The sequence below is a fragment of the Callithrix jacchus genome, chromosome 10, assembly GCF_049354715.1.
Source record: "Callithrix jacchus isolate 240 chromosome 10, calJac240_pri, whole genome shotgun sequence".
NCBI classification, from domain to species: Eukaryota; Metazoa; Chordata; class Mammalia; order Primates; family Cebidae; genus Callithrix; species Callithrix jacchus.
Window position 1 is genome coordinate 131,146,802 of NC_133511.1, and position 14,948 is coordinate 131,161,749.

General features: G+C 52.3%; 2 protein-coding genes across 3 annotated transcripts in view; one reads left to right on the top strand and one right to left on the bottom strand.

Moving 5' to 3' along the window:
- The window catches only part of GATD1 (glutamine amidotransferase class 1 domain containing 1), a 24,928-nt gene extending 14,737 nt beyond the window's left edge, over nt 1-10,191 (top strand). Inside the window, exon 8 of one of the 2 annotated variants that reach the window (XR_013523637.1) lies at nt 9,556-10,120. The gene's annotated coding sequence lies outside the window, so the exon portion shown is untranslated. Of the gene's footprint in view, nt 1-9,555 lie in introns of both variants that reach the window. The other variant, XM_078341879.1, reaches the window with a different exon arrangement.
- The window catches only part of TALDO1 (transaldolase 1), a 17,274-nt gene extending 2,738 nt beyond the window's left edge, over nt 1-14,536 (bottom strand). The window contains exons 1-4 of the mRNA XM_035263877.3: nt 14,381-14,536; nt 6,088-6,211; nt 3,593-3,700; nt 1,212-1,343 (exon numbers count right to left, since the gene is read on the bottom strand). Coding sequence (XP_035119768.1) covers nt 1,212-1,343; nt 3,593-3,700; nt 6,088-6,211; nt 14,381-14,477 — 461 coding nt within the window. The 5' untranslated portion in view covers nt 14,478-14,536. The remainder of the gene's footprint in view (nt 1-1,211; nt 1,344-3,592; nt 3,701-6,087; nt 6,212-14,380) is intronic.
- Between the last annotated feature and the right edge of the window lie 412 nt (nt 14,537-14,948).

A 14,948-nucleotide genomic window follows, 5' to 3' on the forward strand; every position in this document is an offset into this window, starting at 1 on the left:
TCTGAACATATATATATATATTTGTTTTCACTTTTCTGAGACAGGGTCTCACTCTGTCACCCAGGCTAGAGTGCAGTGGTGCGATCATGGCTACTGCAACCTGGAACTCCCAGGCTCAACCGATCCTCCCGCCACCATACCTAGCTAATTAAAAACTTTTGTCTTTTAGGATGGAGTTTCACTCTTGTTACCTAGGCTGGAGTGCAATGGTGTGATCTCAGCTCACTGCAACCTCCACCTCCTGGGTTCAAGCCAGTCTCCTGCCTCAACCTCCCGAGTAGCTTACAGAAACCTGCCACCATGCCCAGCTAATTTACTCCTGACCTCAGGTGACTGATTTACCTGCCATGGCCTTCCCAAAATGCTGGGATTACAGGCATAAGCCACTGCGCCCCACCTAATTTATTTTTTTGTAGTGACGGTGTGTTACTTTGTTGCCCAGGCTGGTCTGGAACTCCTGGGCTCAAGTGATCCTCCCACCTCAGCCTCCCAAACTGCTGGGATTACAGGCATGAGCCACCTTGCCCAGCCAGCATATATTTTGTATAACAATAGTTTATTTATTTTTTTTGGAGATGGATTTTCACTCTTTTTGCCCAGGCTGGAGTGGTGCAGTGGCATGATCTTGGCTCACTGCAACCTCTGCCTCCCAAGTTCAAGCGATTCTCCTGCCTCAGCCTCCTGAGTAGCTGGAATTATAGGTGCACGCCACCACACCTGGCTAATTTTGTATTTTTAGTAGATAAGGTTTCACCATGTTGGCCAAGCCGGTCTCAAACTCATGACCTCAGGTGATCTTCCTGCCTTGGCCCCCGCAAAGTGCTGGGATGACAGGTGTGAGCCACTGTGCCCTGCCAACAATCATTTACTTTTTAAAAATCATGTAAATACAGGTTTGTGTTGATCAGGACAGAGGAATGGAAGACAGAATTTGCAGGTGTTAACCAGTGGTGGCTGTTCCCTGCTGGGTGGGTGGATGGCACTTCCTGGGAATCCCTTCATTTCTGATCAGCAGCAAGTGGGGAAGCTGGCTCTGGAGCAGAGGGCAGATCTAGGCTGACATCAGCTGGTCAAATCCGAGCTGTGGGCTGTGCCCCCCATTCTGGCATGCCGCAGGGCCGAGAGTCAAACCTGCCTGATGCCATTTAGACCCTGCCCCAACAGCACAGGCAGAATCTCTGAAAGCTCCTTCCTTGTCCGGGACCACTTACTTTCCAGCCTGAATTCCTTCCCAGGTTGATGACAGCTTTATAAGAATTCTGTCCTTGCTGATCCCAGCTTCCTTATAGAGCTCAATGAGGCGCCTGGCTCTGGCCACCATCGCATCTTTATCAAAGGAGAGCCTGTGGGAACAAGAACCCATCCCCTCAGATCAGGTAGGGTGCCCACCACGCAAAGCAAGCTGGAGGCAGGGTGTCTGCCCATGTGTTTTGAGCTGCACCATAAGCACCAACCCCCCCCCGGCCCACCTTCCCCTCACTCGAGGTACACAGAACGGGTCTGACAGCAACTCACACCCAGTCTCACAATCAAAGGTCCTCAGTGGGATCCCTTGGCTATAATTTGTATTAAAAAACACTAGAGATCAGTTGCTAAGCAGGGAGCTCTTGGTCCTCAGTACCAACTGTGGGAGAGCTCAGAATAAACCTTCTCTTGGGCTCCTGGGATGGAGACTATGGGTGGAACAGCCCCTTGACTTCACCGTGGCATCCATGTATGCAACAGTGGACACCTGACCAGCTCATCCAGTGCAGGAGTGTGGGTAACCCCCCATCTGGGCACAAGGAAGGAGAGCTAAGCAGATCCCTGGCACAATTAGTACCCGAAGAGTATCTTACTACTCAGTTATTTCCCTATATATATATATAATTATCTTAGTTCATAGTCGGAGGAAGGCCTAGAGCAGACACGGTACAGAGCATAAATTAAGGAATAAGCAGCTATATATATATAATCATATCTTGCTTATAGTCGGAGGAATGTCTGGAGCAGACACGGCGCAGAGCATGATTTAAGGGAAAAACAGTTACACCAGGACAAGGATTTGTGGCCCAGGCGGTAGTGCCCCTGCCTGAAAGGGCACGTGCTACATGACAGGCTGGTCCAGGTGGCAGCGTTCAGTATCGTAAAGACACCCGCCGTATGGCAGGCTTGGAGCAAGAGTCACTCCTCCTGAAAGGGAGCTGCAGTACCTTGCATCCTGTTCCGTGGAAGCTGGCCTCAGGTTGGCAAGCCCGCAAGCGTCCGAGGGCTTAAAACCCCTCCAGTATAATCACGCCTTAGTGGCTGTGAACCCTGTCAGCCCTGTTGCTATGTACTGACTCAAAGCATCCTCCTATGGAAATCACTGGAAGCTGCCAGCAGGTGGCTGTATTCCTTGTCAGCTCTTCGGCTACTGCGCTGACTCAAAGCATCCGCCTATAGAGTTCCTTAGAAGCAGCCTGCCCCTAGATAAGAGAAACTGCACACTGCACCCTCTTCCCTGCGCATGGACGGCCCCCCTCCTTGCCTCGGTGACCTAATGGGCTGGACCCTTTGCTTATGGCACGTGATTGTTTCCACCCCATTGACCCTATTACTGTTCCAGCCTAAAACTCTGTCTTTTAAAAAAAAAAAAAAAAAAAAAAAAAGGCCGGGCGCGGTGGCTCACGCCTATAATCCCAGCACTTCGGGAGGCCGAGGTGGGTGGATCACGAGGTCAAGAGATCGAGACCCTCCTGGTCAACAAGGTGAAACCCCATCTCTACTAAAAATACAAAATTAGCTGGGCATGGTGTTGCACACCTGTAGTCCCAGCTACTCGGGAGGCTGAGGCAGGAGAATTGCTTGAACCCAGAAGGCGGAGGTTGCAGTGAGCCGAGATCACGCCATTGTACTCCAACCTGGGTAACAAGAGCGAAACGCCGTCTCAAAAAACAAAAAGTGAAGATGGGGTTTCACCATGTTGGTCAGGCTGGTCTTGAACTCCCAACCCCTGGTGATCCGCCCGCCTTGGCCTCCAAAGTGCTTGGATTACAGGCATGAGCCACCACGCCTGGCCTCTATCACTATTCTTTTCTTTTGAGACGGAGTTTCGCTCTTGTTACCCAGGCTGGAGTGCAATGGAGCAATCTCGGCTCACCAAAACCTCCGCCCCCCTGGGTTCAAGCAATTCTCCTGCCTCAGCCTCCTGAGTAGCTGGGATTACAGGCACGCACCACCGTGCCCAGTTAATTTTTTGTAATTTTTAGTAGACACGGGGTTTCACCACCAGGATGGTCTCGATCTGTTGACCTCGTGATCCACCTGCCTCGGCCTCCCAAAGTGCTTGGATTACAGGCGTGAGCCACCCCGCCCGGCCTCTATCACTGTTCTTAAGATGACCTCACTCACTACCCTGCCCCTAACCTATACCCAATAAATACAGATGCTCCTGCACATTTGGGGCCTCGCCTACGTCCGCTATAGGTGGCGTGGTCCCCCCAGCCCAGCTGTCTTTTCCAGTCCTTCAGTGTCTTGTCTCTACTTCTCGGATCCAGCACCTCAGCACAGCGATAGGGGACACCCCACAACCCTGCAGGGCTTGACCCTACACAGAAGCAAGCACACCTACCTTGCGTCTACTTCTGTGGATACTCGGCCTGGAATCTTCTTTAGTATTTCTGCTCCAAACAACACAAAAAGTTTATCAATAGCATTTTTAATCTGGTCCTCTTGTGACCTGAAATTCAAAGGGAAAAACGTAGGTTAGAAGTTTCTGAGGTTTAAGTGCATGAGAATATACAAAATGAATTCTGTTATTTCTTTTTGGTCAGGCTGGTCTCAAACTCCTGACCTCAGGTGATCCACCTGCCTCAGTCTCCCAAAGTGCTGGGATTACAGGAGTGAGCCGCCGTGCCCGGACAAATTCTGTTATTTCTTTGCCAAATTTCTTTCCCTCCATCTTTTTTCCTGTTAAAACATTTTTTTTCCTATTGTGGTAAAATCATATATAACATAGAATTTCCATCTTAACCTTTTTTTTCCCCCAAGACAGGGTCGCTCAGGCTGGATTGCAGGAGTGTAATTACAGCTTACTGCAGCCTTCGCCTCCCAGGCTCAAGTGATCCTCCCACCACAGCCTCACAAGGAGCTGGGACTACAGGTGCACATCTCCATGCCCAGCTGTTCTCCAACTCCTAGGCTGAAGGGATCCTTCCATCTTGGCCTTCCAAAGCACTGCGGTTACAGGAGTGAGCCACTGCCCACAGCCCGTCATTTTTACGTGTGGTGGTATAAAGCTCATCCACAGTTCTGTTCAGCCATCACCACGCATCTCCAGAGCTCTCTTCATCCTCCAACAGCATCCCTCCATCTTCTGGCACTTGCAAAAGTCACTGGACAGACACCAGGGGAAGCCCATGATGCTGTTCCAAAATGAGTCACTATCTGAGCGGCCTCGTTAGCCCACTACACATAGGAAGATCTTCAGCTAGACTGTCAAGGGCCAGACCAGGTGCAGTGGCTCAAGCCTATACTCGGGCACATGCCTGTAATCCCAGCACTTTGGCAGGCCAAGGTGGGCGGATTGCTCAAGCTCAGGAGTTTGAAACCGGCCAGGGCAACATGGCAAAACCTTGCCTCTACGAAAAAATATAAAAATTAGCCAGGTGTGGTGGTATGCAACTGTAGTCCCAGCTTGGGAGACTGAGGTGGGAGGATGGCTTGAACCCAGGAGGTAGAGGCTGCAGTGAGCTGAGATTGCGACCCTGCACTCCGGTTGGGTAACAGAGCCAGACTCTGTCTCAAAAAAAAATTCTTGGGCCACCTGGACACGGGGGCAGAGCTCATCTGTTGATCACCCAGCCAAGCAAAGGCACCAATGTCACCCAATACCAGGAGCACCAAGGCCTTAGGCCTTGCTGATGCCACAGGGACGAAATACCCCCATGAGAGGAGGAAAGGGGAGCCAGCTAAGATGAGAGAGGGGAGGGTCAGACTCAGCGTCCAGAGTGGCTGTCACATATGGTCAGGGGAGCCACTCACCAGCCAGCTGGACCTAAGCAAAGCCAGTACTGGAGAGGGACCTGTCCTGTGTGGTGCCCATGTTGTCTGCTTGGCACCATCTTCCAGCTGTGAATTACCTTGGAAGGGAATCTAAAATATGCAAAGCCATGGGCATGAAGAGTGGTCTACAGTTGCGTGGTTGGGTCAGGGACTGATGACCTACTGCAAACAGGTGGCAGAGAACACTCTGGGAGTCATAAAAAGCAGACTGTGATGCTGCTGCATCACTGCACAAATTTACCAAAGCCCATCAGGCTGTGCACTTAGTGTATTTTCTATCAATAAGGCTATTAACAATTAAAAGCCAGGTGCAGTGACTCACGTCTGTAATCCCAGCACTGTTCTGAGACCTGCCTGGCCAACATGGTGAAACCCACTCTCTGCTAAAAGTACAAAAATTATAGTCAGGTTTGGTGGCACATGCCCATAATCCCAGCTACTCTGGAGGCTGAAGCAGGAGAATCTCTTGAACCTGGGAGGCAGAGGTTGCAGTGAGCTGATACGCCATTGCCCTCCACCCTGGGCAACGAAAGCAAAACTCCACCTCAAAAACCAGAAAATAAACACCCCAATAATTAGCCAGGAGTAGGGGCGCACACCTGTAATCCCAGCTAATGGGGAGGCTGAGGCAGGAGAATTGCTTGAACTGGGGAGGTGAAGTTGCAGTGAGCCAAGCCTGCTCCACCACAGTCCAGCCTGGATGACAAAGCAAGACTCCATCTCACAAATAAAAAAAAAAAAAAAACGACAGCCAGAAGATATGTGTCACCAGAGCTGGGGAGACTGACTACAAAAGGGGACGAGGGGCCTCTGGGTCTGCAAATGCTGTTTCTTGACTGGGGTGGTGTTTACAGGGTACACATATTGGCAAGACTCTGCTCACTTACATTGAGTGCAGGTTACTCCATGCAGATTTCATTTCAAAGAGACCGTTTTTTTCCCCCTTGAGTTCATGTTGTTTGAGAACTAAAATTCAGTTTAGGGAGGGAAACAAGGCCAACTAGACTAGCATGAGGGCCTAGCTGGGACTCCCTCCCCCAACCCTGAGTCCGAGGCACTCACCCGCCCAGCTTCCGGCCATAGGCAATCGCCTCCTCCACCAGCTCCTGGTAAGTGGGCATCTGCGCTGCAGCCAGGATCAGGGATGGGTTGGTGGTAGCATCCTGGGGCTTGTACTCATCGATGGCTAGGGAAATAATTTTCAAAAGCAAAAATGAGTTCTTGCTTCCAATTGGAAACACGTGATGAAGGAACCCTGTAAGTCCCAAGGATGTTAGGGGAATCGAGCGTGTCCCAAAGTGGGGTGCAGCCACTCTTCTCACACCTTCTTCCTGGTGACTGAAGGTTCGTCAAGAGGCAGCTGTTTGCACAATGATGAAAAACAAATGCTAAGCGCCAGAGATCAAAATGCCACTGCAGGAGCTGGCTTGTAACAGCACGGGAGAGGTGAGACAGCCGGGAGAATGCTGGCCACAGGAGAATGCCACTGCAGGAGCTGGCTTGTAACAGCACGGGAGAGGTGAGACAGCCGGGAGAATGCTGGCCACAGGAGAATGCCACTGCAAGAGCTGGCTTGTAACAGCATGGGAGAGGTGAGACAGCCGGGAGAATGCTGGCCACAGGAGAATGCCACTGCAGGAGCTGGCTTGTAACAGCACGGGAGAGGTGAGACAGCCGGGAGAATGCTGGCCACAGGAGAATGCCACTGCAAGAGCTGGCTTGTAACAGCATGGGAGAGGTGAGACAGCCGGGAGAATGCTGGCCACAGGAGAATGCCACTGCAGGAGCTGGCTTGTAACAGCACGGGAGAGGTGAGACAGCCGGGAGAATGCTGGCCACAGGAGAATGCCACTGCAAGAGCTGGCTTGTAACAGCATGGGAGAGGTGAGACAGCCGGGAGAATGCTGGCCACAGGAGAATGCCACTGCAGGAGCTGGCTCTAACAGCATGGGAGAGGTGAGACAGCCGGGAGAATGCTGGCCACAGGAGAATGCCACTGCAGGAGCTGGCTTGTAACAGCATGGGAGAGGTGAGACAGCCGGGAGAATGCTGGCCACAGGAGAATGCCACTGCAGGAGCTGGCTCTAACAGCATGGGAGAGGTGAGACAGCCGGGAGAATGCTGGCCACAGGAGAATGCCACTGCAGGAGCTGGCTCTAACAGCATGGGAGAGGTGAGACAGCCGGGAGAATGCTGGCCACAGGAGAATGCCACTGCAAGAGCTGGCTTGTAACAGCATGGGAGAGGTGAGACAGCCGGGAGAATGCTGGCCACAGGAGAATGCCACTGCAAGAGCTGGCTTGTAACAGCATGGGAGAGGTGAGACAGCCGGGAGAATGCTGGCCACAGGAGAATGCCACTGCAGGAGCTGGCTTGTAACAGCATGGGAGAGGTGAGACAGCCGGGAGAATGCTGGCCACAGGAGAATGCCACTGCAAGAGCTGGCTTGTAACAGCATGGGAGAGGTGAGACAGCCGGGAGAATGCTGGCCACAGGAGAATGCCACTGCAGGAGCTGGCTCTAACAGCATGGGAGAGGTGAGACAGCCGGGAGAATGCTGGCCACAGGAGAATGCCACTGCAGGAGCTGGCTCTAACAGCATGGGAGAGGTGAGACAGCCGGGAGAATGCTGGCCACAGGAGAATGCCACTGCAGGAGCTGGCTCTAACAGCATGGGAGAGGTGAGACAGCCGGGAGAATGCTGGCCACAGGAGAATGTGCTTCCCACTGCTGTGCCACCACGAGGAGGCGTCCAGTCTAGAGTCAGTGACCCAGATGTGAACGCTGATCTTATGGAGTCAGCCCCCACCAAACCATTATTCATTCCCACCAGTCACAAGTCTGGGCCTGCAGAACTTCTGGCCCACTGGCACCACTGGCGTCCCCAACATGAACTAACCTTCATGTTCAGTTAACTTGCTGGGGCAGATCACAGAACTGAGGGAAACACTTACATTTACTGGCTTACTATACAAAGGACACAGATGAAGAGACGCATAGGGCAAGGCATGTGAGAAGGGGCATGGCGCCTCCACCACCCTGTGGGAGCCTCCATGTGTTCAGCTATCTGGAAGCTCCCTGAAACCTGTCTTCTTGGGCCTTTTATGGAGACTCTATTGGAGAGACAAGATTGAAGTATGGAGAGCCCTGCTGAAACGCTATTGGACAAAAAGGCTATCATCTACTGAGTGAGGAAACCCAGCAATGCCTCTCTGTTCAGATTCTTACTGACCTCTGTGCAACACTTTCTCCAGGGTATGTGGTGGGACCCCTTCTGAAAGGAGGGTCTTATGACCCAGAATTACAAAAGTAGTAGAGAATTGCTTTATGGACAGCTCCAAAACAGAAAGGCAGAAAACATTCCTGCCTTGAGGAGAGAAAGCAGGTGAAAGGAGAGAAGGTCAGCGACAGAAACTCTGTTTACTGAGGCCTGCACCTGAGGCCTCGGGTGCCCCGACATTATAACAAGGGTTGCGGGAGTTATGAGCCAGGAGCTGTGTACACACATGCATGCACACACATCAGTTACCTTCAAAATTAGGTTCGTGGCTTATTAGTTTCGAGATGGAGCCTTGCTCTCTCGACCAGGCTGGAGTGCAGTGGTGCAATCCTGGCTCACCACCACTTCTGACTTCTGGGTTCAAGCAGTTCTTTTGCCTCAGCCTCTAAAGTAGCTGGGATTATAGGCACCTGCCACCATACCCGGTTAATTTTTTGTATTTTTAGTAGAGAAGGGATTTCACCATGTTGGCCAGGATGGTCTCGAACTCCTGACCTCAAGTGATCTGCCAGCCTCAGCCACCCAAAGTGCTGGGATTACAGGCGTAAACCACTATGCCCAGCCTATTATTATTATTATTATTATTATTATTTTAAAATACATGGTCTCTCTATATTACTTAGGCTGGTCTTGAATTCCTGGGCTCAAGGGATACTCCTGCCTTAGCCTCCCAAAGTGCTGGGATTACAGGCATGAGCCACCACGCCTAGCCAGGTTCATGGTTTAGAACCATTGTTTTTAAAAAATAAAATAAACTTGTGGCTCATGCCTGTAATCCCAGCACTTTGGGAGACTGAGGCAGGCAGATGACGAGGTTAGGAGATCAAGACCATCCTGGCTAACATGGTGAAACCCTGATTCTACTAAAATACAAAAAATTATCTGGGCGTGGTGGGGGCGCGCCTGTAGTCCTAGCTACTCAGGAGACTGAGGCAGGGGAATTGCTTGAACCCAGGAGGTGGAGGTTGCAGTGAGCCAAGATTGCATCACTGCACTCCAGCCTGGCAATAAAGCAAGACTCTATCTCAATAAATAAATAAACTTAAGAAAATTCTTTAGCGACAAAGTCTCACTTTGTTGCCCAGGCTGGTCTTGAACTCCTGGCCACAAGGGATCCACCTGCCTCTCAAAGAGTTGGGATTACAGGTGTGAGCCACCAAGCCTGGCTAGAACTATTATTCAAAGTAGATTTATTACTTTGTTGCTATTTTTTGTATTATGATTTTTAAACTGTTCTTATTGCCTTCTAGTCTCTGCAAAGCCAACTCTCCTAACGGGATAATCTTGGCTCAACATCCAGAGATACTGATCCTGTGAAACTGATGAGAGGGAACTTGAGGCTAGATTCCAAACAGACCTGCTCCGATAACATTTTTCCTTCTGGCCTCTTTGTTGCTCAAATATGGCCCAGGTCACTGACATAAACCCTCATACCTTCACTCCAATGTGGGCCGGTCAGTCCCAGCACTGATGGACAATTAACCTACCTTCAAAATGGTCGATCAGTGATGCTTTCAGAGAAATAACTTGACCGAAACGGGAAAATATAAAAAGCTGGCCATACAAATTGCATTATTCCTGTTACACCCAACTACAACAAAGTCAAGAAGCTAGGGGGAAAAAGTACTCTGGACACATGTCATTGCTACAAAAATGCAATTCATTGCATACCTGGCTACTGAAACTGCCTGCTGGCACCTGAAAGCAGTTGGTCTAATAGCTGGAACAACCTGCTGTGACTCTGAGACGGGTTTTATCCACCACTGTCACTGACCAGGGAAAACTCACCAGCTCTCCAGAAGCTTACTAGTGCCCGTGAATCGTCTCCAAGAGCCCACCACTGTCACTGACCAGGGAAAACTCGCCAGCTCTCCAGAAGCTTACTAGTGCCCGTGAACCGTCTCCAGGAGCCCACCACTGTCACTCACCAGGGAAAACTCGCCAGCTCTCCAGAAGCTTACTAGTGCCAGTGAACCATCTCCAAGAGCCCACCACTGTCACTGACCAGGGAAAACTCGCCAGCTCTCCAGAAGCTTACTAGTGCCCGTGAACCGTCTCCAAGAGCCCACCACTGTCACTCACCAGGGAAAACTCGCCAGCTCTCCAGAAGCTTACTAGTGCCCGTGAACCGTCTCCAAGAGCCCACCACTGTCACTCACCAGGGAAAACTCACCAGCTCTCCAGAAGCTTACTAGTGCCAGTGAACCGTCTCCAAGAGCCCACCACTGTCACTGACCAGGGAAAACTCGCCAGCTCTCCAGAAGCTTACTAGTGCCCGTGAACCGTCTCCAAGAGCAATATGTAACATTCCTCTTTTATAAAACCTCCATCTTTTTTTCTTTTTTGAGACAAGGTCTCTGTCACCAAGCTGCAGTGCAGCAGCACAAACAGGACTCACTGCAGCCTCTAACTCCCAGGCTCAAGCGATCCCCTGCCTCCACCTCCCGAGTAGCTGGGATCACAGGTGGCTAAAAAATTAGCCACCATTCCTGGGTAATTTTAATATTTTTATTTTTTTCCTGAGACGGAGTTTCTCTCTTGTTGCCCAGGCTGGAGTGCAATGGTATAATCTCGGCTCACTGCGACCTCCACGTCCCGGTGTCAAGCAGTTCTCCGGTCTCAGCCTCCCAAGTAGCTGGGATTAAAGGCATGTACCACCATGCCCAACTAATTTTGTATTTTTAGTAGAGACGGGGTTTCACCATGTTGGCCCAGCTGGTCTCGAACTCCTGACCTCAGGTGATCCACCCACCTTGGCCTCCCAGTGTGCTGGGATTGCAGGTGTGAGCCACCACGCCCAGCCAAATTTTTTTGGTAGAGATGTGGTCTTACTTTGTTGCCCAGGCTGGTCCCGAACTGCTAGGCTCAAATAATCCTCCTGCCTCAGCCTCCCAAAGTGCTGGGATTACAGGCATGAGCCACGGTGGCTGGCCCCAACTATCTCTTGCTCTTTGGACATATCGAAGACCACCCAGTCTGCCTGAATTGCAATTTTTTCTTCCCAAATAAAACATTAAATTTAGAGATTCGTCTCTACATTTTATTTTGACCTCAACACAGGCACCGCATGATTATCTTCAACAAGGGCTGCTAGCTGGGAGTGGTGGCACACACCTGTAGTTCCAGCTACTTGGGAGGCTGAGGTGGGGGGGTCATCTCAGCCCAGGAGGTCAAGGCTGCAGTGAGCCTTGTTGTATCACGTGATTGTACCAACAGACAGCCTGGGTGACAGAGCAAGACCCTGTCTTAAGAAAACCCCCAAAAACAGCCGGGCACGGTGGCTCACGCCTGTAATCCTAGCACTTTGGGAGGCCGAGGTGGGTGGATCACCTGAGATCAGGAGTTAAAGACCAGCCTGGCCATCATAGTGAAACCCCATCTTTAAAAAGGAAAAAAAATTATTTAATGAAAAAAAGAAAACCCCCAAAAACAAAAACCCAAGGATTGATTTATTTTTACAACTATTGTTTTCCTGTAACACATTAGTTCTTTCTCAGGTAACCAAGCTAGGAATTCAAGGAAGCCAACAAGGCTTAACCTAGGATCTTGTTATCAGGCTGTCCAAACGGAAAGTGGAGGTGAAGAGGAGATTAGCCAGTTCAGTAACTTTATTTGGCAAATAAGTACCTTTTTTGGTGGGGGGAGTTTTGGGGGACAGGGTCTTGCTTTGTCTCCCAAGCTGGAGTGCAGTGGCGCAGTCACAGCTCACTGGTGCCTCAACCTCCTGGGCTCAAGTGATCCTCCCAATTCAGCTTCCTGAGTAGCTGGGACTATAGGTGTGTGCTAATTTTTTTTTTTGGTAGAGATGGGGTTTTACCATGTCGCCCAGGCTGAAGGAAGTACTTTCAAAGGGCCCTTTAATGACAAAACTATAGAGGTAGAGAACAGATTAGAGGTTGCCAAGGAGCAGGGAATGAGGCGGCTCTCGGGAACACAGGGGCATCTCAGTGAGAATGGGATAGCTATGTCCCATCACAGTGATCACAGAAATTTACACGTTTTATGAAACTGTAATATAGCACCCTTGCCCCGATGCAGGGGAAAGCTGGGGAGCCCTGAGCCAGGCCTGCAGTCTGTCACGGCATCAGCACCGCACCAGTGCCCACTTCCTGATGTGGATACCGTGCCGTGGTCACACAACATATCACAACTGGGAGGCGCTGGTTGAAGGTTCATGAGACTGTATGGGCTGATTTTGCAAGTTCTGTGCATCTATCCTCATTTCAACATGACAAGTTAAGAAACTTGTCATTTCAACATGACAGTTTTGGCACAGTGCTGACACAGGTGTGCCAGAGTGAACTGAATGAGACACTGAAAAGAACCCATTTCTTTGTGTAAAATCACCCCTTGATAAAGTCAGCTTTTAGCAAATGGCTTTTACAAACTTAAAACAAAATCAAGGCCCACTGGGGCAAAAATGGGTTTCGGGGTCCAGGGACTTCTAAACTGAATGCAAAATGGAGAGGGTCACATTTTTGGTGTAAAGAACATTCACAGCTTTGATTCTAGTTTCTGGGTCCTGTGCCTCCCTCCCTGAAGGAGTTAAGAACCTTCACACAAATTCAGATCACAAACCCAAGAGACTATTTTACAATTACGTAACATTTATGAACATATACTATCAATGAATGTATTTTTTTTAACATTTATTCAAAAATACGTCAGGACTTGGGTTTGGAAGATTTTTTGTTTTTTTTGAGATGGAGTCTCGCTCTGTCACCAGGCTGGAGTACAGTGGCACAATCTCAGCTCACTGCAGCCTCTGCCTCCTGGGTTCAGTGATTCTCCTGCCTCAGCCTCCCGAATAGCTGGGATTACAGGCATGTACCACCATGCCAGGGTTTTTGTATTTTTAGTAGAGACAGGGTTTCACCATGTTGGTCAAGCTGGTCTTGAACTCCTGACCTCAGGTGATCCACCCGCCTCGGCCTCTGGGATTACAGGCTTGGGCCACCGCGCCCGGCCTCTGGCACTTTCTTCCTTATGAAGAAAGAGGTCAGGACTACAACAGGGGGCTGTGTGTGTGAGGGATTCACAGCTCTTGCTTTGGATCTCCCGAAGAGGGGTTTGGGGCAGGCTGTGGCACCCCAAGCCAATCACTGAATCCCCATGTTTTATGGTTAAGCAGCCAAACATGCCAATTCACTCCTCAGGCTCTGCTGGATAAACAATGCCCTTACTCAGTTAACAAAGAGGAACTAAAGCCCGCGTCTCAAGTCACCATGAGAAAGCAGAAAAGAGAGGAAAGCACTTCCGTATTAGGTGCTCACAGCATTCATCCCTGAGACATTCTACGATTTTCTTAAAAACATCACTTGTTCTCCGCAAACGTACACACAAGGCTCATCTACTCCGCACTGCAGAGGACGGAAGAGCCAAGTACTGATAAAATAACCCTTCTTTGTATTTTCCAAGTTCTCTCCAGGGAAAACAACGCAATCCCAGGAAAATGTACTATTTGACAGTGGAACAACCCTGGGCTGTCATGGGCCCGGCGCTGGCCCGGCACCTGCCGCCCACAGGGCTGCCCCCGGGCACGCGGGGCTCAAGGGCGGGGCGCACCGGCAGCTCCGGGTCAGCCGCAGGGCTCGGCCCCGCCCCGCAGGGAACTCAGCCCGACAGAACCGCGGCCGGCTGACCACAAACCGGCCACGTGCAGGGCAGCTCGAAGCTCTCCCCAGCGGCCCCGAACTCAGGGGCTCTGAAAGCTGCCGACGCTCCCGAGGGCGCACAGTGGGGCTCCCGGGCTGCCCACAGGGCGCAGCGCACCCCACCCCGGGCGGCGGGAGCGGACCAGGCTGGGGCCCCGGCCAAGTGCCCACGGCTCCCAAGGACCCGCCCGCACCGCCGACCCCAGCCCGGCCCCGCGCCCCTCACGGCCGCCCCGGACCCCGCGCCCCTAACAACACCCGGGTCCCAGGATCAGGCACCTACGCTCGTCCCCCCGGAACCGAGCCGCCCTGGGCACCGCTACCCGGTCCGCGTCCCGGAACTGGGGACCCGGGGAAGTCGGGGCGCCGGGGCCTGTGGAGGGCGCTTGCGCCGCGTGCCGGGGCTCCGCGCCGTCCTCACCGTGGAAGTCGCCCGTGTCAGCCACCACGGTGGTGAACTGTTTGAGCTGCTCCAGCGCGGACTCCATCCTCTGGCGCTTCACGGGGGAGCTCGACATACCGAGGCCGAGAAGGCTGCGGCGGCAGCGGCGACGGAACGGGCGCGCGGGCGGCCCACAATGCCCCGCGGGCGCCGGCCAATCGGAATGCGGCGCGGGAGGGCGAGACCCGCGGGGCTGGCGCGCCAGGAGCAAGCCCCGCCCCCGGGGACGAAGCCCCGCCCCTGGGGACGGACCGAGCCCCGCCCCAGAGGCCGAGCCCGGAGTGCTGGCGGCGGGTCCCACAGGCGGGGTCTCCCCCGGGCAGGGGAAAGGCCGGCATGACGCGGGGCGGCTGGGCCTCGCCTCCTTCCTGCCCCGCGGGACGCACCGGGAGGGCCTGAGGTGGACCCGCCCGGGATCCGACGCCGCGGGGCCGAACCAGGCGAGGCTGGATCCGGGGTGACTCCAAGCTCAGCCCCCGTGCGGTGGGGCCGGGGCTGGGGTTGGGGCCGCTGCAGGAAGCAGGGGAGGGGGCGGCTGCGGAGCTCG